Source organism: Podarcis pityusensis (genome assembly GCF_964106645.2).
Source record: "Podarcis pityusensis genome assembly, chromosome: 11".
Taxonomy (NCBI): Eukaryota; Metazoa; Chordata; class Lepidosauria; order Squamata; family Lacertidae; genus Podarcis; species Podarcis pityusensis.
The window spans coordinates 63,571,329-63,595,750 of record NC_138036.1 but is presented as its reverse complement, the minus strand read 5'-3'; the positions used below and the strand labels follow the sequence as shown (position 1 = coordinate 63,595,750).

The following is a 24,422-nucleotide window of genomic DNA, read 5'->3' as shown; positions in this document are numbered from 1 at the left end:
TACCTCTCTGCTTGGTGACACATTGCAGGAAATGTGCTTTAGATAGAAATGAGGATTGGGCTCACTTAGGACTCAAGCTGTATGCAGGCTCATTAGCCATCCTTTGCCACCTGCCCCTGCCAGATGTTAGGTGCGACTCTGGAGATCAGCAAGGCTCAATTTTTAGGCGGTTGTTTTATTAAAATGATCACACACATACACATACACAAGAAAGAAAAATGCAAGCTGAAAAACCCGCTCCTTTTCAACAGCTTGGAAGACCTTGCAGCATTCTGAGAATTTTTGCCAAGCAATGTGGAACTGTCGCTGGGAGACAGTTCTGTTTCTCTTAAAGGCAGAGGGCTGAGGCCCAATGGTAGAGCACTGGCTGAGTGTGCAAAAGGTCATGGGCTCCATTTCCAGCAAGAGTTGGGAATGTCTCCTTTCTGGAACCCTGGAGAGATGCTGCCAGTTAATGTAGATGATACTGAACACTATTGGGGAAGAGTAAGAATAAAAGAGCATAGGATCCTTACACAAAGTCACACCATTGGCACACCTTGCTCATTATTTATCTACATTGACTGACAGTGGCTCTCTAAGGTTTCGGACAGAAGTCTTTCTTAGCCCTACCTGGGATTGAATCTGGGACCATCTGCAGGCAAAGTAGATGCTCTATCACTGAGAAACAGTTCTTCCTCAACAGCTTCCTCTGCTTCTCCACCCTTAGCCAACCCCCTTCTTGGCAGCTGCAGGTATCATTGGATGTGTCATTTTCTCCAGCAGAGAAAACGACATAACCCCATAGGGCTAATGGGGCACTGTCCCAATAATTTCTGTCAGCCCCCACCTGCCTACTTTCTGAGTTAGTCCAGAGTAGGGGTTGGCAAACTAAGGCCGGGGGCTGGATGTGCCCCCCCGGCTTGTAAATCTGGCCTGCGGACCCTGCCGCATGCTCGGTCAGTCCCTGCGTGCTGCAGATGCCTCGCCACGCGGGGACTGACTTCTGTGACGCTGGGACGGCTTCTGGGTGGGCGGCGACACTGGCGTGGCTCCGGATCGGCTGCAGGAAGTTCCTGTAGCCAATCCAGAGCCTCGCTGTCTGCACCCTGAGGTAAACCTAGTGCAGCCATGGACGGAGAGGGCGGGCGGCAGGACATACACATACATAAATTAAACTGGATATGTTTAACATGATTGTTTAACATGATTGAGAATCGATTTAACATGATTGAGAATCGATCAGCCAGGGACTGAGGACTTTGAGAGTTTAAGATTGGAATGTGGAAAATATGAAAACAACAATAGGGCAGAAATATAACTATCTGAGATGAGTTCTTCAGAGGTCCAGAATATGGGAAGTCCATGTGAAATTTAATAATTAACAATTTGGATTGTAATTTGGTTGTTTTTTAATTTAATTTTAATTTTTGAATTGGATTATGATTTGATTTGTTATAAATTGGAGGTTCTTAATGGAAAATTAATAAAAATAAATTAAAAAATAAATAAATGCAGTGATTTGGATGTTTGGAGTCACTAAGGCCACTGGTATGAAATTTTCCACTCCTCTTTCCAGCAGGGAAGAGGAAGAATCCAGTGGCATTCGCCAGTCTTTTGGGGCCTGTTAAAGACATTCCTCTTTCAACAAGCCTTTTAGGTTGAGATTTTTTATCCCAGTTAGTATCTGTAATGGATTAGAATTGATTTTATGTTTTAATGTTTTTAATGTTTTAGCCGCTTTTATACAATGCATACAATTGTTTTGCATATGCTTTTATTGCATTTTAAATAATTTCAAGATGCCTTGTGGGAAGCAATTCATAAATGAAATAAAAAGTTAGCCTTGATGTTTTCACTGTGGACTCACCTCAACTTATTTTACAGGAAATGATGCTGGAATCAAATGCATAAAGAAATAAGAGCAGCATGTGTGGCTGTTTCTAGAGTGCGGATTTTCTCAAGAGTGTACCCCTGCTTATCCTCTACTCCTACTTGGAAAACGTTTGGAGAGCAAAAAGTATACATGCTGTACTTTGCAATTAAAGCAAATGGTACACAAATGGTTCAGTGTCAGTTCCCTGTTAGAATTGATCTGTAACCCTAAATGCCCTCCCTCCAAGCCTTGCCTTTTCTTAAAACCTCCTGGGCACATACCACAAAAATAAATAATCCATTTTTACAAGTAACTCCAAAGAAGCAAAGAAATATACGTTGTACTATCAGCTTCCTAACAATTATAAATCTATTTAACACTGAGTAATCTCCATAATGTACAATCAGGATCACTTAAACAACACTTTGCACATTAATCTTTATTTCTAACTTTTTCAAGCATGGTGTTTGGAAGAGAGAGAAAAACAAAGTAATGTTTGAACTCGAAATCAAATGGTTTTTTCTGTTAATACAGTATTTTTTTATATTTTTTTATTTCATAGATTAATTTTAGGCCTTTAAGAACAAAAGAACTGCTAAGTGCTAAAAGTTCCCACAATACTCTCCAAAGCGTGAACATTTCACGTGAACATTTTACCTTGCCTCTCGTGAAGGAAATGAGTCCCACCCAACATGAAGCAAAAATACAAGTCAGGTCATCAGGAGCAAACACTGTATTTCAAGTATTAGAAGAAATATAGTGCTACTTTTAAATAACAATTATAGTTATAATTACAATAATAAAACATTCTAACTAGAATGCATCTCTGGAGCCCATAGGAAGAAATATAACTTCCACAGTAAAAGGATAGTAGCATTTGAATATTGGTCACACCTGAGTGGTCTCCATTTTGCATTTGTGTGGCCTCCATCCAATGAGATTTAAATATTGCAGAGTAATATGTGATCCTACTTGTTAAAAGAATAACAACATCCACTTCCATGAGAAAAGTTTTTACCAGATACATTACAATGCTTTCCATCAAGCAGTAAGATTATTCCGATTCAAACAACATTTTCAAACTTACATTTTATGTAAGTTGGAATCTACTTACAAATGTCTGTAAGTTTCTTATTACAATAAATGTGATTGAAATGTGCTTAAAACTTGGGTTGACTTGTTTTGATTAACTGTTCGTATCTGCTGTTTGGTGAATGTGCTTATGTAACATTGATGCAAATCCATGATTGGTCAGAAGGGGCTTTGGGTTACATTCAGGAACATTTCCATGAGCTTGGTATGATAAAACATCCACAGATGAAGTTTCATAGATACCCATACATACATACAGGGAACATCTGTTGACAATGCAACGGCCTTTAGAATATTGGAGACAACACAAAACTCTTTTCTCTGTGTGTGCAAATATCCATGTCAATTTATAATAAAATATCTGTTTTTCTGCAACTAGTTTCAATACCCACTCCCTTAGAAGATGTGATGAGTTATAACTCTTCCTTGTTGAGTCTTGTACAGAAAGCAATCTTTCCGAAATGTGTTCATGAGAAATTGTGGGGAAATTTTACAATTTGGAACAGCGTTTGCATATCCTCTTGTATTTGATCCACTGCAAGTAGATAGCTCCTTTTCATGAAGCTGCTTTTAACTGTTCTGTGGAGGCAGATTTTCATATTTCCTAAAACTAGAATTAAGGAAAGAGCCCCTAAAATAAATAAGAAGAAAATGAGAATAGAAATGACTGGACAAGTAAGTAAATAAGTAAGTAGTAGTAGTAGTAGTAGTAATAATAATAATAATAATAATAATAATATACCCCACCCATCTGGCTGGGTTTCCCCAGCCACTGTGGGCGGCTTACAGCACATAAAAAATCGTAAAACATTAGACACTAATTTTTTTTTGATACAGAGTTGCCTTCAGATTTTGGTTAGCCAAGGTGGTTCCCTCCAAATGTTGTTGGACTCATGATAACTGGTTCACTCATCATCTGGAGTGAACCACGCTGGCTACCCCCGTCCTATGCTGTATTTTGCTATGGTTATTGGGCGTGTGGGGGAAAGGGAGTTTCTTATACCTTGAAATACTGTTAACTTTCACAATAGGTTTATACAGCTCTGGGATCTTCCTCTCAATCATTGGTCTGAGGTTCTCTTTCAACTTGTTGTAGTTCTTTTTCAGTTCTTGTTGATATTCCCTTTGGTCAGCAGTAATCAGACATTTATTTTTCTCCAGTGCTTCACCACATCTGTTCCCAAAAAATGAAGAAAACAATTTTGCTGATTAATATAACCGCACAGTATTGGACCATGTGCATCTTGTAATAAAGTTTCATTATTGGCTGGGACTGAACATGAAGATTTGGAGTTACTTTTTAGTCTTGTTTAGTCTTGTTACCAGGATCAATTTAGTGTCCAATGGGACAATAATTTCATCAGAGGCTGCATTCCATGCTACAGTGGGGATTGTGTAATTTGTTTATATCTTTGCTGTGAAGCCACCTAACGCACAAGAATGTGCCGACACAGATTTAGTGTAATTGCAATTTTAACAGATTTTACTTTGCCACGTTACTCACCTCATTATGAATTCTTTGAAGCATAACCTCAGCTTGTTGTGATGTCGATAAAGTTTTGGATCCTCTGGAATTTCAGCCAGGAACACTTGAGCTACTTCTAGTGGTCCCTTATGGAAGAACATAAAATTGTATTACATAAAGCATATTTCATGAGGAAACAGATGATCAGGTATCAACCAGAATTACTATCATGTAAAACCCAATAAATGGCAAAAAAAATCTAGTCAGATTTCAGGAAGGCACAACTTTCAGGGCAACTCAGTTGCAACAGGAGGGAGTAGGAGAGGATTTCAGTGGGACAGTACTCAAAAACAGGAATTGGTAAGAAAATGCCTTTGGACACCCAGCTTTCTCTAACCCTTGAGAGGGAAATCTAGGTATTATAGGATGATTGGGCTGCAGTTTTCATGTTTGGGCCTAAGAAGTCACTGGGATTAGTGACAAGGAGATGTCAGACTCCTTTAATAGGAGGATTAATCTACACCATTAATAGGTGTAGGTGTGTGCCATTTTAATGTTTTGTTTATGCCGCTAACATGGCTAAGCAGAGAGAAGAAAAGAAGAAGAATCAACAATATTCTGACAATATACCTGATTTACTGTGGCCCCCACAGAACCTTGAAGCACCATCTGCAGCATTTTGGGATCTGGTGGCACCTGTCTGGTGGCAACAGCCAGTTCAAGCGTTTTCTTTTGCATGTCTTCAATAGCTACTTCAATTGGCATCAAAACAAACTGAAATTACAGAGGGACATGTATGTTGCAACAAAGAAACTGCAAATAACAGTTGCCACAAGGATGACAAGCTGTTTTTATGTGGTTTTTTTTAAGCCAAAAGTAAATAGCATGGTCTTTCCACTCTCTGCCACTTGATAAAAGACTGGCAAAAGAGTTAAATGGGAGGAAGTTAAGTGAACCACTCCCATCAGACAGCTTAAATGAAAGAAGAGTAGGGAAAGCAGAAATGACAATTTTAAGAGTGTCCAGTCCCGCATGCTGTAGCTCAGTTTTTTGTGATTTAATATTTTGTCTCAGTACTACTGCACATTTTATTTTAGTTCTATTGCTTTGGAAGCAGACATTACCTCCTCCTTTTGAATGACATTGATTCTAGTTTTGATGTAGGGGAAAGCATGCATTGTGGTCAAAATGGTCTTCCTCTTATACTGCTCACTCAGTTCTCCTCGTGGCCGTCCATCCCGAGTGAAAGGGGTGGTATACATAAATCGTCGGAGGTTGAAGTTTTTCTCAAAATGGGTCACTCTGTCTTTCATCTCATAGTCATCAAAATAGGGTTCCACAAAGGTAATTTGTATGTAGGCCTGGAAAGACGGGGAAATGGAAAAATGTTTTATATGTAAGCTTATGTCAATAAAAATTATTTAAGCATGAAGCTGAACCTGCAACTGAGAGACATATTATGCTACTCACACAACAAACAAGATGTTTAGATGGAAGAATGAAGGTATCTGTCAGGGGTTCAGGAGCAGAGGCAAGGGCAAGGGAGGAAACAGAGAGCGAGGGAGAGGAAGCAGAAGAAAAGATGAGTGATGACGACGACCCGAGATCTCCGAGTCTTTCCAGTGAATCAGAAGATTCACAGAAAGGAGCACCAGTGGCCAGGGCAAGGGGGGAGCCTAGGGGGACACCCCAGGAAGATAGAGCCAGAGGGGACTCAGAGGGGAGCAGTTGGAAATCAGGACCAGCGTCACCGCCAGAGAGCAGGGAAGAGGAAGGGCGCCAGGGATCAAGCGCTGGCAGCTCACAACAGGGGGGAGGGCACGAGTCAGGAGTGGCCACACCTCCATCGGGGAGCGAAGAAACGGTCAGACGGAAGGTGGAAGGTTGGGCGCGCGCGCCAAGTTCAAATGCACAGGAAGGTGGCGCAGTAGGCAGCCCGGAAAGGGAGCCAGGTCCTAAAGCCCGCCGAAAGGAGGGAGAAGAGTCAGGGGGGTCAGCGTCAGAGGAATCCCGGAAGGAAGAGACCCCGGGGGGCAGAGGGACCCCGAGAAGAACAGTCAGGCGGAAAAGGTGGAGCAAGGCTAGGATATTAAGTTGGTGTACAAGGGGCGGAGACTCAGATGGAGCTTCGCCGATCTAACCATTAGACGTAGGGTTGCACGCAGCAGCTTGAGAATGGAAACTGTAACTCAATAAAGACTTTTATTTAATGATCGCTGGCTAGCATGATCCTCTGTGAGCTAGGATCTGGAAGCAACTCTGACAGTAAGCTCCATCTCATAAATTGTGGGCATCTACAGCCTCGCGGAGAGGAGAGAAAGCGGGTGCCTACTAGCGAGCTCACGAACGGCAGACAACATGACGGCCGAACAGCAGATAGCGGAACTCAGAGAAGCAGTGTCGCGACTGAATGCCGAGGCTCTTGCATCCAGGAAGAGGGAGGAGGACGCAGCTGCCGCCTACAGGGATCTCCAGGTCAGGTTGGAAGTGCTTACGAAGCAAGGGCAACTGACACCCAAACCGGAGGGGATTGGGTTGGGGAGACGAACAGGCGGTCTGGTCTCTCACTTCGATGGGAATTTGCAACAGTACCCCAACTTTAGAGCAGATGTAATGTGTGCACTGCAACTGCTGAACAAAGACTTTAGAGATGAGCAAGAGAAGGTGGGATTCATCATGTCCCATTTGCATGGAGATGCTAAAGCATGGCTGCGCAATTTGTGGAGAGATAAGGATCCGGCGCTCCAAAATGCGGATGCCTTTATTAAAGCGATGGATGGGTGCTTTTTATCAAGCATTGACGTGGATCTTGCTCGGCAGCAGATACATGGACTGAAGCAAGGGAGGGCCAGCGTAAGGCAGTACCATGCCCGCTTTTTCGCTTTGGTCAGTGCTCTGGAATGGGACAGAGATTCGGCTCCTGTAAGAGACCTGTTTTGGGAGGGATTGCACGGCTCGGTTAAAGATGAAATTGCGAGGGGGGAGAGACCCCGGACCACGCAGGAGATCGTTCAGAGGGCGCTGGCGGTGGGGGTGCGGCTGGAAGAACGTCCGTGGAGCAGTGGCGAAGGGCGTGGAGGGCGCGAACCAGCCAGGGGCTCCTCCTTCCTTCCCAGAGAAGCAGCGCGTGCGCAATCCACGCCTCCGCCAGGAGGAGGAGCGGAACCTATGGAGGTTGGAGGTGCAAGGGCTCAGTCAGCAGCCAGAGCCCTAGCACCGGCAGCAGTGAAAGCGAAGCCTCCTAGAGGGAACAGGAAGTGTTACATCTGCGATGATCCACAGCATATGGCGAAAGAGTGTCCCCAGAGGCTCCACAAGCACACTGCAGCCTCAGCAAAGGTAACTGCAGCAACGCAGCAAGGACAACCACAGCAGGGAAACGACGGAGTCTGGTTGGAGGAAGAGGCACTGGGGCCCAGCCAGACGTGTCAGTGAAGCAGTCCCCAGAGATTTTACAGCCCATGGACCCCCTCCCGCCCAAACCAGTAGTGAGGCTCACCGCATCGCTCCAGCTGCCCAATGGAATCACCATGGACGTGCCAATCACCATTGACTCCGGAAGCAATGCGGACTTTATAGGGCAGGACTTTGTCGACCGGCACGCTATACAGTTGCTGCCTGCCACGCTGCCCCTGCAGGTTGTCACGGTGGATGGCAGGGAGCTGCTAGGGGGGCAAGTGGTGAAGCAGACGCCACCAATGGTGATGCGACTTGGGAATCACAGGGAAATCATCAGCTTCAATGTCACTCAACTATCGGACACGCCCATTGTATTGGGCATGAGTTGGCTGGACAAGCACAGCCCGACGCTGGCTTGGTACCAGAGGCAGCTGACCTTCGGCTCTTCCTTTTGCGCTGAACACTGCATCGTGCCCAGGCAGGAAGGAGAGGAAGAGGAGTCACAGCGGCAGCTAGGCACGCTGCAAGCGGTTCCCCACAAGTACGCAGAATTTTTGGAGGTTTTCTGCGAGAAGGAGGCAGACAGGCTACCCCCCCACAGACCATATGACTGCAAAATTGACCTGCTGCCGGGGGCGGCGCTGCCCAAAGGGAAGCTGTATTCCATGTCTGAGGACGAACTGCAGGAACTCAAGGAGTTCATAGATCATAATTTGGAGCGCGGTTTCATCCGAGAGTCCAAGGCAGCGGGGGGCAGTCCGGTATTCTTTGTTAAGAAGCGGGACACGCCCCAAAAAAGACTTGTAGTGGACTATCGCATCTTGAACAGTGTGACCAAGCCATCGGACTTCCCCATGCCCCGAATCGACGACCTCCTCGCAAAGGTACGGAAGGGCAGAGTGTTCACCAAGTTGGACCTGCGAGGGGCATACAACCTCATTCGCATGCGGGAAGATGAGTGGAAGACAGCCATGTTCACGCCCCTGGGCACCTACGAATATAGAGTTATGCCTTTTGGATTGCAAAATGGCTCCCACGTTTTTCAAGCTTTCATGCATCACGTGTTGGCGGGGCGCCTCTACAAGACGTGTGTCTGTTTCTTGGATGACATCCTGATCTTTTCGGAATCGCAGCAGGAGCATGACAGACACGTCAAGGAAGTGCTGAGCAGGCTACAGCAACATAGGCTTTACGCCAAGCTGGAGAAGTGCCAATTCGACGTGACGGAGGTGGATTTCCTGGGCTACAAGTTGTCTGATAAAGGGCTCGCCATGGACAGCGCCAAGGTCCGAGCAGTGTTGGATTGGAAAAGCCCACGCAACCGGAAGGAGGTCCAACGGTTTGTCGGCTTCGCGAACTTCTATCGCAAGTTTATCAAAGGCTTTGCGATGCAGACAGCGGCCATCACGGACACGCTCAGCTCCAAGAAAAAGAAGTTCATCTGGACAGAGCAGGCGGAGCAGTCCTTTCAGGCACTCAAGCGTCTCTTCGCGTCGGAAGAGCAGCTGCTTCATGTCAACCCCAGCAGGCCGATGAGGGTGGAGACAGACGCTTCGGACAGAGCCGTGGGAGCAGTCCTGCTGCAGAAAGACCCGCAGGGGGTTTGGAGGCCGGGAGCGTTTTACTCAAGGAAGCTCAGCAAGTCCGAACAGAACTACACCATCTGGGACAGGGAGTTGCTGGCCATTCATGCAGCGTTCAAAGCGTGGAGGCACTTCCTGATCGGCGCCAAGCACACGGTGCAGGTCTGCACGGACCACAAGAATCTAGAGCACTGGCGCACGGCACAGTTCCTGAACCAGAGGCAGATACGTTGGGCTGAGTTCTTTGCGAATTTCGACTTCCGAATAGAGTATGTCCCGGGGGACACCAACATCATGGCGGATGCTCTCTCCCGTAAGCCACAGTATCTGGAGGAGGCAACGCCAGCGGCCGCCATGCACATCTTCGCACCGACAGTGTGGGCGTGCGCGGCGGCAACAGTTGACCTGGATGCGGTGCGACGAGCGTTGCAGGATGACTCCTTCGCGCAAGCAAAGATGGCAGAGGTGCACAGGGGCACGGCAGCGACCGACGAGTTCCAGCTGCGAGATGGTTTGCTCATCCGTAAAGGGGCCATCTACGTGCCGGGAGACGAACTTCGCGCCAAGGTACTGCAGCAGCTGCACGACGCGCCCACTGCCGGGCACTTTGGCAAGGAGAAGACGGTGGAATTAGTAGCCAGAGACTTCTGGTGGCCCGGAATGAGAGGGGAAGTCGCGGACTACGTGGCGAGGTGTGACACCTGCCAGAGGGCCAAACCAGTGCACAGACCGCCGGCCGGACTGCTGGAACCGCTGCAAACTCCGTTCGAACCATGGGAGAGAGTGGCCCTGGACTTTGTCACGGATCTGCCCAGCTCGAGGGGCAAGACGGCTGTGCTGGTGGTGGTGGACTTGTTCTCCAAGATGGCACATTTCATTCCGTGTGCGAAGGTGGCCACGGCGGAACAAACCGCCAAACTGTTCATAGACCACGTGTTCAAGGTTCACGGTCTGCCGCGGTCTATTCTGTCCGACCGAGGGCGACAGTTCATCTCGAACTTCTGGCAGAGGCTGATGGGCTTCCTGAACGTCAAGATCAACCTGGCGTCGGCTAGACACCCGCAGACCAACGGGCAAGCGGAGCGGGTCAATGCCATCATGCAGCAGTACCTGAGATGTTATGCGAATCAACAGCCTGCGACGTGGGTGGATTACCTGCCTCTCGCCGAGTTCGCCTACAACAACACGAAGCACGTGTCCACGGGGGTCACGCCGTTCTTCGCCAACAACGGGAGGCACCCCAGAACCTTCCCGGGACTGGAAAGAATGGGGGAGGGGGAGCCGCAGACAGCAGATGCGTTCGCGTCGGAGTTGCAGGAGGTCCACGATCAGCTGCGGCGGCACCTGGAGCTGGCTAAACACGCATACAAGGTACAAGCGGACAAACACAGAAGGGTTGGCGAAGAGATCCATGTGGGAGACTGGGTCTGGTTAGCAGCCCACGCAGTGCCGGCCAGGTCGTTGGCGAAGAAGAAACTAGGGCATAAACAACTGGGGCCCTACCAAGTCGAAGAACAGGTCAACCCGGTGGCTTTCAGGCTGGCTCTTCCGGAGGGTTCCAGAATGCATCCGGTGTTCCACAGATCGGTGCTCACTCCCTACAAGGCACCTCACAGGTTTCAGGAACCAGGAACGGCACCGGGTCCGCTCCGAGAGAGAACCGGGCAAGGGGGAGTGGCACAGGAGGAGCGCTTCAACGAAGTCACGGAGATTTTGGACTCCAGATGGGGGGAAGAGGGGGTAGAATACCTTCTCGCCAAGGAGGGCACCCCGGCCAGTGCCAACAGCTGGGTGCCGGGCTACGCTTTAGACGAACCTCTGCTCAAAGAAGAGTTTCATGCCCTCTTCCCACATAGGCCAATGCCAGCAGACTTTTTCGACGACTGGCTTTTCACGCCCACGCTTTCAGCCAGCACGTTCCGGGGGTTCGACTCGGACGACGAACCGACACGAGACGCCCGTTCCCCGGAGGGGTCACCCTCGGGATCTGCTTCAGAACCCTCGTATTGGTGGGATGATCGACCAGAGGAGCAGTTCTGCAGAAGGTGGCTGGAGGGTCCAGGACGAGCAACGTCTCCAGAAGGCAACGAGGGAGAGACGGACATGGACGTTTTCGGGGACGACCCGGGTTTCGAGCACGGCGGCACAGAGATGGAAGCGGAGGTGACCGTCGTCAACGAGAGCAGGGAGGAAGAACCGGAAGACTTCGGATGGCGGCCCGCCACGGGAAGCGAACTGTATCCGACATTCGTCCCCCTGACACGGCAGCACCCAGATCCCGCACCGGAAGGAGGGGAGGGGGGAAGAGGGGGCTTCGAGGGGGGGATGGATGTCAGGGGTTCAGGAGCAGAGGCAAGGGCAAGGGAGGAAACAGAGAGCGAGGGAGAGGAAGCAGAAGAAAAGATGAGTGATGACGACGACCCGAGATCTCCGAGTCTTTCCAGTGAATCAGAAGATTCACAGAAAGGAGCACCAGTGGCCAGGGCAAGGGGGGAGCCTAGGGGGACACCCCAGGAAGATAGAGCCAGAGGGGACTCAGAGGGGAGCAGTTGGAAATCAGGACCAGCGTCACCGCCAGAGAGCAGGGAAGAGGAAGGGCGCCAGGGATCAAGCGCTGGCAGCTCACAACAGGGGGGAGGGCACGAGTCAGGAGTGGCCACACCTCCATCGGGGAGCGAAGAAACGGTCAGACGGAAGGTGGAAGGTTGGGCGCGCGCGCCAAGTTCAAATGCACAGGAAGGTGGCGCAGTAGGCAGCCCGGAAAGGGAGCCAGGTCCTAAAGCCCGCCGAAAGGAGGGAGAAGAGTCAGGGGGGTCAGCGTCAGAGGAATCCCGGAAGGAAGAAACCCCGGGGGGCAGAGGGACCCAGAGAAGAACAGTCAGGCGGAAAAGGTGGAGCAAGGCTAGGATATTAAGTTGGTGTACAAGGGGCGGAGACTCAGATGGAGCTTCGCCGATCTAACCATTAGACGTAGGGTTGCACGCAGCAGCTTGAGAATGGAAACTGTAACTCAATAAAGACTTTTATTTAATGATCGCTGGCTAGCGTGATCCTCTGTGAGCTAGGATCTGGAAGCAACTCTGACAGTATCCTTCTACAAACAGTCCCTATAAGCAAAGAAGCTTGAAGTGCTGGCTTGCCCCTTGATTTTCCCTATGGCATCGTAATCGCTTGTGCACCAAACTGAGAGCAAGCAAGGCAACTTGTTTCCAGCGGGAGCTTGTCTTTCCAAAGCCAAACCGGACAGCTTCTCCAACTGCCAGGGCTAAATGCTCTAAAGCTGATTTGCACAAGCTCTGCTTATTGGAGGAGGTGGGAGGAATACCGACCTATCTGAGGACAGCACCCTATATTGCAACCTGGTTTCTTCTCCCCCTCATTATAAAAATATTGTGGGGTTAAGGGAAGATAGAGTTTGAGACAAACAACAGAAGATAAAAGGTTTTCCCAGGAATGACTGGAAAATAGCCTCTGTCAGCTGGGACAGTGTATAGAAGGAGCCAGGTCTTCTTTATTATATACAAGCAGAGAAGAACGGGTGTAGCCAGGATTTATTTATTTATTTATTTGCAGGGTATTACTTTTGTTAGCAGGGGGCACAACCTAGCTATCTGGTCATTTAATTAAGTGTTTTTATTTATTTACTTAATCGGGGAGGGAGCTGCACCCTCGGGCTACACCTATGCAGAGAAGTTTGCCATATGAACTGTGTGTGTAAAGAACTGGACATATATATTGACGGACTGTAGGTATTTTTAGTTCATCCATCACTCAAGTCCCAAGGGAGCAAACAACATTAAAACCACAATTAGCAATAAATATTTAAAACAAAACAAATCAACACCATAACATTAATAACAATTGCAAATTGTTATTAATTAACAGGCTGCAGAGGTAGTGGTGGTGGGAAATAGCACCATGCATTTCATCCCTCCACAAAAGCCTGGGCAAACTTGGTTGGACTGGTCATGTTGTGCGGATGCCTGATGATCGTCTTCCAAAGCAACTACCCTATTCCAAACTTAAAAATGGAAAGCGTAATGCTGGTGGTCAACAAAAGAAGTTTAAAGGTCTCAAGGCAAATTTTAAAAAATGTAGTATAAACACCAAAAACTGGGAAACACTGTCCTATGAGTGCTTCAACTGGAGAGCAGCCTTTACCAAACACCTTTGGGCTTTGAAAATGATTGAACTCAGGATGAAAGGGAGAAACGTGCTAAAGCACATTCGGCAAACCCTCACATCAAATCAACCCAAAAAACAAGGGTTTCGCCACTCACCGTCTCAGATTTTGATGAAACTAGGTGTACACCCTTCCCTTATGGTTGAAAGAAAGACCCTTAATTTTTCTTACCTCTATCGCAAGCGGTTTTAATTTTATAGCAAATTTCATGAAATCTGTGTTTCTGTCCCTCTTGAGATCCTTGGCCTTGTGTGCATTCTTTTTTTCTTTTTCTCCATAACCAATGATCAGATCTCTTTGAAATTTTACACAAAGCTCAATAACATGATGAGGATTTCAGGAAAAAAATACACCAGCACTCAAAAGGTTTTATAAATGCCTTTAAAATGTATAAATGTAGGGTTTTTTGGTGGAAAAACTAGGTTTAGAAAACATAAATTTTCAGCGTTAGTGCACGATGTTTTTGATGGTGAAAATCATCTTGCTCTTTCTCCACAAAGAATAAAATTTATGGGTCTCTTATGCCTTGTAACAAAATTTTACATTTTTTGGACATCGTGGGGGGGAAATGGCTACTGGGTACAACTTTCCTACAATCCATAGCTGTAATAGAAAAAAATAATGAAACAAAGTTGTTCATCTTAAAATTTAAAATATTAGTTAAAATATTAGTTATTACCGGGGGGGGGGAGTTCAAAAGTGCAGACTTGTTTTTCAGTTTGAGAGTATTTAAAACTATGAAAATTGGCTATATTGTGAAATCAATCTAAAAAAAAATATCGGTCAGAAACTTTAAATGTTGACATGTAAGGAAATAAGACCTAGCAAGAAAATGACTAAAAGAATGTAAAATTATGCATTCTAATTTGAGTACATCAAATTAGGCTTAAATTATGTTTTTTAAAAATATTCATTTCAGAAATATTAAAAATATGAGACATTTTAAAATGTTTTCTCAGATTGCAGTTCAGAGAAGTCTTTTGTTTATGCTATATGAGGTGAGGGGAGAGACTTCCCCCTGCCTTGCCCCCCCACAGGGAGCGCTTATAAGGAAGAACTGTGGGGGGAAGAGACTCCACCAGGCAAGGCCTTCTTCCACCTTGCAGTCAATCTACTTCTGGTATCAGTGTGGTGTACTCTTATAATTTATCCAATCTTTGATTTTTTGGGTGCTAGTTCTTGCTGTGTTTTTCAACTGGAATAAGATGGAAAATTCAATATGTAGTGTGGGAGAGTTAAGTGCTAGTGAATGCCGTAAGTTAACTTTCAGTCACAGAAAGGGGATTGAGAATGTTAATTGTTTAAGCGAAGAGGACAGAGAGCTGTTACAATTAAAACTGAAGCTAAAGCTGAAGACTTAGAAACTATTTGCTTACATTACCAAAGTGTATATTTGAAGAAATTTGAATCTCGCCAAAAAAAACCCTACAGGGATCCTTTTAAAAAGCACAAAGGACCAGTCAAAAAATATCTACGCTCTGTAACGTTACAGAAGTCTAAAGATTTGCTAGAGACAGGAATTAAAGTAAAGCCAGGCCATAAATTGTGCAGAAGATGTAGACAAATTATTTATAGCAGCGATGTAAATCAAAGTGATGTTGAAGATAGTTGCGTTCAACCTGAAGATATAAGTTTAGAAGAAAAGACCTGTTTGGAGAAAAGAGAAGCCATAGAAAAGCTGAACACATCCCTTTAAAATTACATGGTTTACCTGAACACTGCAATACATCTTATGGAAAGAGGAAGATAGAAAAGTTTGAGGAAAATATTCATGATAAAATGAAAAAAGTGCTACAGGTTGAAATCCCAACTAAAGAGACTGAAGCAGAGATGGTGATTACAGATAAAGTGAGTGACATGGACAAACTTGTAGAGGTGATGAAATATTCCATAAAATGCAGAAGAAGCAAATCCAGATGCTGACCATTCCTGCTTCTCTTTCATGGCCATGAAGAAAAATTCAATAAACATTTAGTGTATCTGATTATTCAGTTCGCCAGGCACAGAAACATTTTAAAGAGGAATTTTAGCTGAACCAGATCCCAGAGGTGGAAAAAAGCTTCCATCTGAAACTGTAAGCAAGGTTCTAAACTTTTATCACAGTGATAATGCCAGAATAATGCCAGGAATGAAAGATGTGGTCAGCATTGGTATCATAGGAGTATCATAGGAAGCAGCTAATACTGGGCAACCTCTGAGAACTGTATGCAGGCTTCAAGAAGGAATATCCCAATGTTAAAGTAGGTTTCTCAAAGTTTTGTGCTTTGAGTGGTGTGTTTTCGCTGGTTCTAGTGGAGCCCACAATATATGTATGTGTACCATTCACCAGAATCCCATTTTACATCTGCATGTGTCACGAATACAAGGACATAATGAAGCTTCTAGTCTGTGAGGATCCAAAGAGGGAATGCATGTAATAAATGTCCTGCAAAGAATAATCTTGATAAGATTTTGATGGAAGTGACCCCATTGAATTTTCTCAATGGATTTCCACAGATCGAATACACTTGATCAAAACCACTTCAGCATTAGATGACTTCATTGATGATCTAACAGACAAAATAGAACGTTTGATTCCTTTCATAGCAAAGTCACAGTCTTCCTTCCTTAAAAATTTAAAAGAAAACCTTCCATCACGCACTGCTGTTATTCTACTAGATTTCAGTGAAAACTGTTCATTCATCATCCAATATGAAGTACAAGGACTTCTGATTCTTGTACTTTGCATCCTGTGGAGGTGCATTATAAAAGCCCAGACGGAGAGAAGTTGATCTCATCCCATTGCATTGTTTCTGATGATTTAAAGCATGATGTGAATACAGTATACAAAACTCAAGAATATAATTTTCCTCACATCAAACAGATACATTACTTTAGTGACGGCTGTGCAGCACACTACAAAAATAAGTTCAACTTCCTAAATCTCTGTCATCATCAGGAAGATTTCCAAATAAAAGCACAGTAGTCTTTCTTTGCTAGTCATGGCAAGTCAGAATGCAATGGTATTGGTGGAACTGCTAGAAAAGAGAGTCTTGACAAGCAGATTACTACTCCAAAAACATTTTTTTATTTCTGTGAAAAAAATATATGAAAAGGTCAAATTCCATTATATTGCAAGGGAAGACATGGACATAATCCGCTCTTCCTTCAAAATCCATTTCAGAGACGTGCACACACTCCCTGGAACTCGCAATTTCCACAACTTTAAACCACTCAATTCTACAGGCAAAACTGAAGCAAGTATGAGCATTGATAAAGAGCCCTCCCTCACTTTCAACCTGAGGAGCCTCCCCAAACTTTCTGTGAATGCTGATGATCTGTATCCTGGATGTTTTGTTGCTTGCAAGTATGATCATTTGTGATACTTTGGAATGATATCAGGGATTAATCAAGACAAGGGAGATGCTTTTGTAAAATTTCTTCAACCAAATGGACCTTCACCTTCATTCTGCTGGCCTAGCCATGACGATTCTTGTGCAATACCATTTCCTCATATGCTTGGTATTGTACAACACCCCCCCACCAGACAATAACTGGCAGAAGATAGGTGGAAGAAGATTGGAAGAAATTTAAAGACTATCTACAGAAATACTGCAAAATTAATGAATGTTAGAATGATGTTGGATTGAAGTTAAGTGGTTTTTAGCAGCAATGTTATAAAGGAATATGTAAAAATGGATTGTTAACAGGTGATAATCTAAAGTTATAATATATTAAGATAAAAGATTAAGATAAAATCAAAGAGGGAAAGGATTTGCTGAATTAACTAATTGAACTGGAATACAAAAAAGGGAGGTGTGAGGAGGTCAGGGAAACAAGCAAATGAAAGATAAGATATGGAAAGACTGATCTGTTTTTAACTGTTTTTACTTTGTATTTTCATTTTCTCTTTTTTTTCTTTTTTTTCTTTTTTTCTTTTTCTTTCTTTCTCTTTTCTCTTATTTTTGTAATATGTTGAAACTTTAATAAATATCTTTAATAAAAAAAAATAACTGGCAGAAGATACTTCTTTCCCAACGAGTGTATGGCGTTGAAAAGGAAAAGCTTACAGGTGATACCAAGGCTGCAGCAAGGAAACTGAGGAGAATTGAACTTGTAACATAATCAACTGTGAGAATAGCATAATCTGTTATGGTAATTTTTTACTTTAGTTTAATTGTTGTCCTTATTGCTATAAAAGTGCTTCATTGTGAATTACGCCTCAGTATATTTAACATAAATGTTAAAAAGTCTCCATGCATCTATTAATTCAAGATGGCACAAAAATATCATCCTCCCCGCCCCCCTTAAGACAGACATGTCTTTGTATGCAATAATATTCTGAAAAACAAATTGGGGATCATGTAATGTTGCAAAATTGAATATATTGTACAACACCCACAGACAATAACTGGTGTTGTACAAAATTGATTACACTCTTTTAATCTTTTTCTTGCTACCTCTTATTTCCTTACATGTCAACATTTAAAGTTTCTGACCGATTTTTAAAAATTAATTTCACGATATAGCCAATTATCATAGTTTTAAAAACAAGTCTGCATTTTTGAAAAAAACCCTGTACAGTGGTACCTTGGGTTACATACGCTTCAGGTTACATACACTTCAGGTTACAGACTCCGCTAACCCAGAAATAGTGCTTCAGGTTAAGAACTTTGCTTCAGGATGAGAACAGAAATCGTGCTCCGGCGGTGCGGCAGCAACGGGAGGCCCCATTAGCTAAAGTGGTGCTTCAGGTTAAGAACAGTTTCAGGTTAAGAACGGACCTCCGGAATGAATTAAGTACTTAACCCGAGGTACCACTGTAATAACTAATATTATTTTAAATTTTAAGATGAACAACTTTGTTTCATTATTTTTTTCTATTGAAGCTATGGATTGTAGGAAAGTTGTACCCAGTAGCCATTCCCCCCCCCCCCCATGTCCGAAAAATGTAAAATTTTGTTACAAGGCATAAGAGACCCATAAATTTGTGGGTCTCTTTGTGGAGAAAGAGCATCTCTTTGCAATAATTTTCACCATCAAAAACTTTTAATTACATTGTGCGCTAACGCTGAAAATTTATGTTTTCTAAACCTAGGTTTTATAAAACCTTTTGAGTGCTGGAGTATTTTTTCCTGAAATCCTCATCATGTTATTGAGCTCTGTGTAAAATTTCAAAGAGATCTGATCATTGGTTATGGAGGGGAAAAAAAATGAACACAAGGCCGAGGATCTCAAGAGGGACAGAAACACAGATTTCATGAAATTTTGAAGTGCTATAAAATTAAAACCGTTTGAGATAGAGGTAAAAAAAATTAAGGGGCTTTCTTTCAACCATAAGGGAAGGGTGTACACCAAGTTTCATCAAAATCCGAGATGGTGGGTGGCATTGAACTGATGTAGAATGACCCCATGATCAACCCAGAAACCAATGTCCCCACATATGGATCCAGAATTGGCCTCCACAGTTACGTATGGACTCACTGTTAAAATTCGGCCATGAGTGAACACAGAAGGAGGAGGACGAGGAGGAGGCTCAGGTAAGAGGCATACCTGATACAACCAAATCCAATCCAATCAGGGCTTTTCTATAATATGTTCATGGGCATAGCCAGGATTTTCTTCTTCGGAGGTCATCCAAGCTTTTTGGGGGAGATTATGGGTAAAAATTCCCCCCAATAGTGTCACGGTCCAGGTCGTAGGCGGCAGCATTCCAGATCCGACACACCGGGACCAGGGTAATAATGGTAGCAGTTCAATGGAGGACGAAAACCCAATGAGGCTTGAACACAGGAACAGAAACTGGAACAGGAGAAGGCACTGGAGCAAGGCCAGGAGCGCTGAAGCAGGAACAGGAACTGGCAACAGCTGGGTATAAACCCCGTTGCTGTGGCAAAGAACCAGGGCAAAATGCTGGCCTTACATCTCTTGATCTGGCCACACCCGCCAGGCCGCACCGACTCCCCCAAGCCAAACACAGCAACTCCTCACCGTGCTCAGGGCCTGGCCCCTGCAAATATTCATGGTACTCCATATGAAAGGAATACATTATGGGGGCAGGCTTTTGTTAGGAGGGGCAACTTCAGTTAATTAAATATTTTTAATGCTTTTCAATAGTTTTTGAGGATGGGGGGGTACTACACCCATGAATATGTTTCACCATTTTTATCTCTACTGTACATATTTAGCTAAGTCTTATGTTCTTACTCCCACTGGTTAAATAAAGACAAGCACAGGCCCCTGCATGATTTTATGAATAATAATAATAATAATAATAATAATAATAATAATAATAATAATTTATTTATTTATATCCCGTCCTCCCTGGCCGAAGTGCAGAAGCTTTATACTGCAAATGGGTTGTTCAGATACAATGTTTTTGTGCATTTTTCATATGAGCTTCCACACGTTCCTGTTTGTTCAGTTGTGGATATTCCCCCACTTGGAATAGACAGTGGAATTTGACAATGTTTCAGGAGGTGTTTTTTCCTTTTTCTTTTTTAGATCTCTTCCACACTTGTTCTTCCTGTACACCTTTGTACACAAAGGCATGTACACCTTTGAATTCCCACCTCCTCAGGAAGTGTGCAAGACTGCCAATGTTACCAGCCTTATTTATCACAATGGGCTAAAGAGAGGCTTGTTTTGGAGTGGGGCCAAGGGCAATATCCATTTCTATTTGGTTTTTAGTTTAATACAGAGATTAATACATTAATTAATAGTTTAATATAGAGATAAATTTCTTTATATATATAAAAAAAGTGGAAAACTCAGGAGAACATTTCTCCTAACCGGGTTGTTGAAACTCAAGCATGTCTTCAGCATGCCACAAATGGCAAAAACAGGAATGCTTGTACTGCTGGAAACAAAATGGCTAGGTTGTGCTCAAGTGATGATCAAAAGGAAGCAGGGGTGTGGCACCAGAGGCTATCCACTGAAGCCTCACCACATGGGACAAACCCCACTCTCCCCAAGTGCACTACTGAGTTTCCACATCAGCAGCGACTGAAGGTGTCTAACTGGATTCAGGTTAGATTTTTTTTTAAAAATTGGCTGGCATTTTTATGATCATAGAATTTAGAGTTGGAAGGGACCATGAGAGTCATCAAGACAGTGTCATATGGACACTGCAAAAACCTGTATAGCACTAATTGGACTTACCCAGTGAGAGCAAAGCTGTGGAATTGTCAATTAAATGCTTGTAGAGAGAGATCCCTACTGAATTCAATCATGGTGAAAGAGTATGAGAGAAGGGATGTACCTGTTTAACGATTCCTTTAAACCTAGCCAAAGCAAATCTATATATGGCTATGATTACATATTTTTGTCAAATGTGTATAATCAATTCCAGGTTTAGACTTCAGTTTTATGGTTGTAAAATGTAAGAATGCTCAATACAGAATTCCAAGCTCAATGGTAGAAAAGGAAGAAATGCCTTCCATACCTTACTGGGATCTAGCTTGCTCTTGTCTACTGGAGTAGAATCTTTAATCACTACAATGCGATCCTCCCCAAAACACTGACCATAAAAGCCCTGAAAAGGAAAACAAGATTATGGCTGAGGAGCTTTTTTGTTTACAGTCCTTTTTAATGTACTTAGTTGGGTCTACAAGTTGTAAAAAAGATGAGATTATTAACTAAAGATAGCTTTACAACTAAACACTAGTTTTCACAAAGAAAAAGGTCACATAGAAATGTTGCAGGTTTCAGTCCTGTCATGTGGAAAAGAGTGAAACCTGAAAGTGAAACCAACTGTGTTCCTGCAACACACTAAGACAAATTGGCTTAGTGAGACAGCGAATGTGAGAAGAGCTTGTTGCCTCTTTTCCCTTGCTCAATCCTTTTAGCTGCTGTGCAACCACTTGTTACAGCTAGTGGTTAGTGAGGAGAAAGCATAGCTGCAACTCCTGGTTCTCATGACACACTAAGCCAAACTCTGGCTTTGCTTAGCATGGTGCAGAAGCAAAATAAATAAATAACAAAGAGGAGTAAAGCAGCTGTATGGGGGGGCTGCATGTTTGTGAAATCCTGCTACGTGAAGGTTTGGCTTCATGTGTCATGTGAACTAGGCCATAATCTTGCTACAGACATTCTTCAAAACACATATCAGTCTATGGTCAGAACACTGCAGGCTGCCCTTAACAATTTGGTTTATATTTGATGCCTCCCCTGATGGCTGGAATTCCACTTCCCACCCCAAGCATTCTAGCCCCATAGAGGGGATTTTAATTCTAATCACAGTAGGAATAGATAAACCTCCCCACCCCCATAAGCTCTTTCTCCCTCCGCAACTGTAATGAATAAAGGCAGCTACTTGCCATGCATTGGTCATACATAAAGTATGACCCTGAGTCCTCCATCAGTAAATTAGAAATGGCAGCGCCACCTGGTTGTACAAATTACTGTGATTGTGTATATGAACTACTTTGAATGTTCAAAAAGTGGAATAGAAATGCTAAATATTATCATCATCCAAGCTAAAAATACCAGAGTTGCCACACTGGCTGTACTACTTGGCCATTTAGATTAAATCTACTCCAAAGGTACCAAGCTCAACACCATAGGCAAAAGATTAAGCAATTTCAACAATGGATTTGCTCTAAAGAGTTCACAGTGGCAAGCTCCCTTTGTGCACTGACAACCTAATCTAGGTTTATGGGGAAGAAAAGTATGTCAGTATGTTGCTTAAACATGTTGAGGAAAGTTGAAGATGGAGCCAGAGTTCCTCAGAAGATCAGGACATGGAAGAGGAAAGGGCAGTTGCACCTCCAATTGATTGGGACAAAGATTCAAAGGTGAATTTGCAAAAGCCCTGCTAGTTAGAGCAAGTAGGAGCAGTTAACTGCACTCTAGGAATTGCAATAGAGGCTTTTTACCCCCACAAGAGAACAATCATTATCACACACACTGCATGAACATAGAAGGCACAACACAAAGTTGTGGCTGAATTTATGAATTCCACCCCCATGATCCAAATCCTGAAACTCCCAACAGAATCTGAAAGGGTTTTATGTTTCCATGGGGATTTTTTTGAAATAATCTGTTCCTCTACATCCATCCATGAGGCACAGAAGTATGGCTACTACAGGGGATGAATATGTGATGAAAACATGTGCTTTTCCCTTTCAGCCTCACTCATTTGGGGAATAATGGATGCAGAAGTGCCTTCCTGTCAAAAGCTTCCCACTCATCTCCACCATCAACACATCTTATTCACCTCATCCTGACCACTGCTGGTCAGGATGACAATAAGTGCAGGATATTGTAGAGGTATATTTGTCACACTGCTGTGGCACCAGATAGCACTGGAAATTATAGTGCTGGATTACTTCCCATTTGGAAAGGCTCTTTTTTTTTTTTTTTTGCAAACTGCCAGGCTCTGAAGGTTAACTAGAGAAGTGAATTGTGGAGTGTTTATCTGCATTATCTCTTTCATTCCCTGTCATTTTAGGTATAGATGTTATTCCTCTTTGAATGCTATCCTTTTGCCATGATGTCCTAACGTTTACAGAAGTATAACCACTTACCTCAAGTCTATGAGAAATCTCAGGAAGTTTGGTAATGGCAGGCTCTTTGTAAACAAATTCCTGTTCATCTAAATCTCCAAATATGGCTCCATAGAAGCCAACACGGAAGTAAGTGCCAAACATTCTCTTCTGACCCTGTTTGATGAATATGAAGTCACTAAATTTCAATTTCTTTTCATAGCTTTCTATTTTTGTGCAGTGATGAAATTAATTTTTATGGTAATTTATACATTTGTGTTTGTTATTCTACAAAGGAGCTGTATCTTAGTAGAACTAAGCATAATTAAAATAAACCAAGAGAAAGAGATTTGGTGTGTAAATTAAAGATTTAAGCAAACTTGAAAAAGCTTTTCTACATCTCAAGAGCAACAAACACTATATGTCTAAGTGGATAAATAGAAGAAGAGAAGATGAAGGAAGACATCAGCAGAACAAATAAAACTTGGGCAGAACCCACTGGCTTGCCCTCCTATACAAGCCCCATAGCACTCCTCCTGTTTGATTTAAATTGAGCTTGCAGGTAAGCACCTCCCAGTGTGCTTTGCCCATTCTCCTAAAATAAAAACATTGTCAGACATAAGGGTTGCCTTGTTTCTCTTCTTAACTATTAATGTCCATTTGCACTCAGATACTGCCTATAATTTAAAATCTTGCATCAGTATAGTATTGAATTGCTAGCTATCTTTGAAGGAGCTCCACAAGCACAGAAGACACTCTTTGTTGCTGTCAAAAAGGCTTATTTGCACACATGGACTGATTTAGTGAAGCTATGTGAATGTTGATGCACTCCCATCACTCTTTTGCATTCTCTGATGCATGTGCAAAGCCACTTCCTTTCTGGAAGATCCTGATCTTGTGTAATTTAGGATTGTGCCAGTTGACTATATATAGGTGAAACAGATTACCACTTACTACATGAGTGTCATGAAGCATGTCCTGCTTCATAGCTTCAATCATGGGGAGAGCTGTTCACAGTAGCCTTACAGTTGAGTTTAAGTCACCATATGGAATATCTCTACGCAGGGACTGAGAAATAGGCATCATAACAAATGGTGGTTTGAAGAGTCATAAAAGCACTAGGCTATGATTCTGTCCCCCTTCATGGATCACTGCCTTGCTGTGGCGAAGGGGCTTGAATAACTCAGAGAAGCTATGAACTATGCCGAGCAGGGCACCCAAGATGAACAGGTCATAGTGGAGAGTTTTGACCAAACGTGATCCACCTTGAGGAGCAACCAGCAAGCCACTCCAGTATCCCTGCCAAGAAAACTCCATGGACAAAGACAACAGGCATATAAAAGTTATGACGCTGGAAGATGAGCCCCTCAGGTCGGAAGGT

At 43.8% G+C, this 24,422-nt stretch overlaps 1 protein-coding gene across 4 annotated transcripts in view; it reads right to left on the bottom strand.

The window, feature by feature from the left end:
* Positions 1–2,279: 2,279 nt before the first annotated feature.
* DOCK8 (dedicator of cytokinesis 8) overlaps positions 2,280–24,422 on the bottom strand; it is a 145,493-nt gene continuing 123,350 nt past the window's right edge. For all 4 annotated transcript variants that reach the window (XM_080972197.1, XM_080972196.1, XM_080972199.1 and 1 more), the window contains 7 exons: positions 23,084–23,218; positions 21,001–21,090; positions 5,537–5,773; positions 5,043–5,186; positions 4,452–4,558; positions 3,951–4,121; positions 2,280–3,578 (listed from right to left, as the gene is read on the bottom strand). In XM_080972197.1, the coding sequence (XP_080828323.1) occupies positions 3,518–3,578; positions 3,951–4,121; positions 4,452–4,558; positions 5,043–5,186; positions 5,537–5,773; positions 21,001–21,090; positions 23,084–23,218 (945 nt within the window). In that variant the 3' untranslated portion in view covers positions 2,280–3,517. The remainder of the gene's footprint in view (positions 3,579–3,950; positions 4,122–4,451; positions 4,559–5,042; positions 5,187–5,536; positions 5,774–21,000; positions 21,091–23,083; positions 23,219–24,422) is intronic.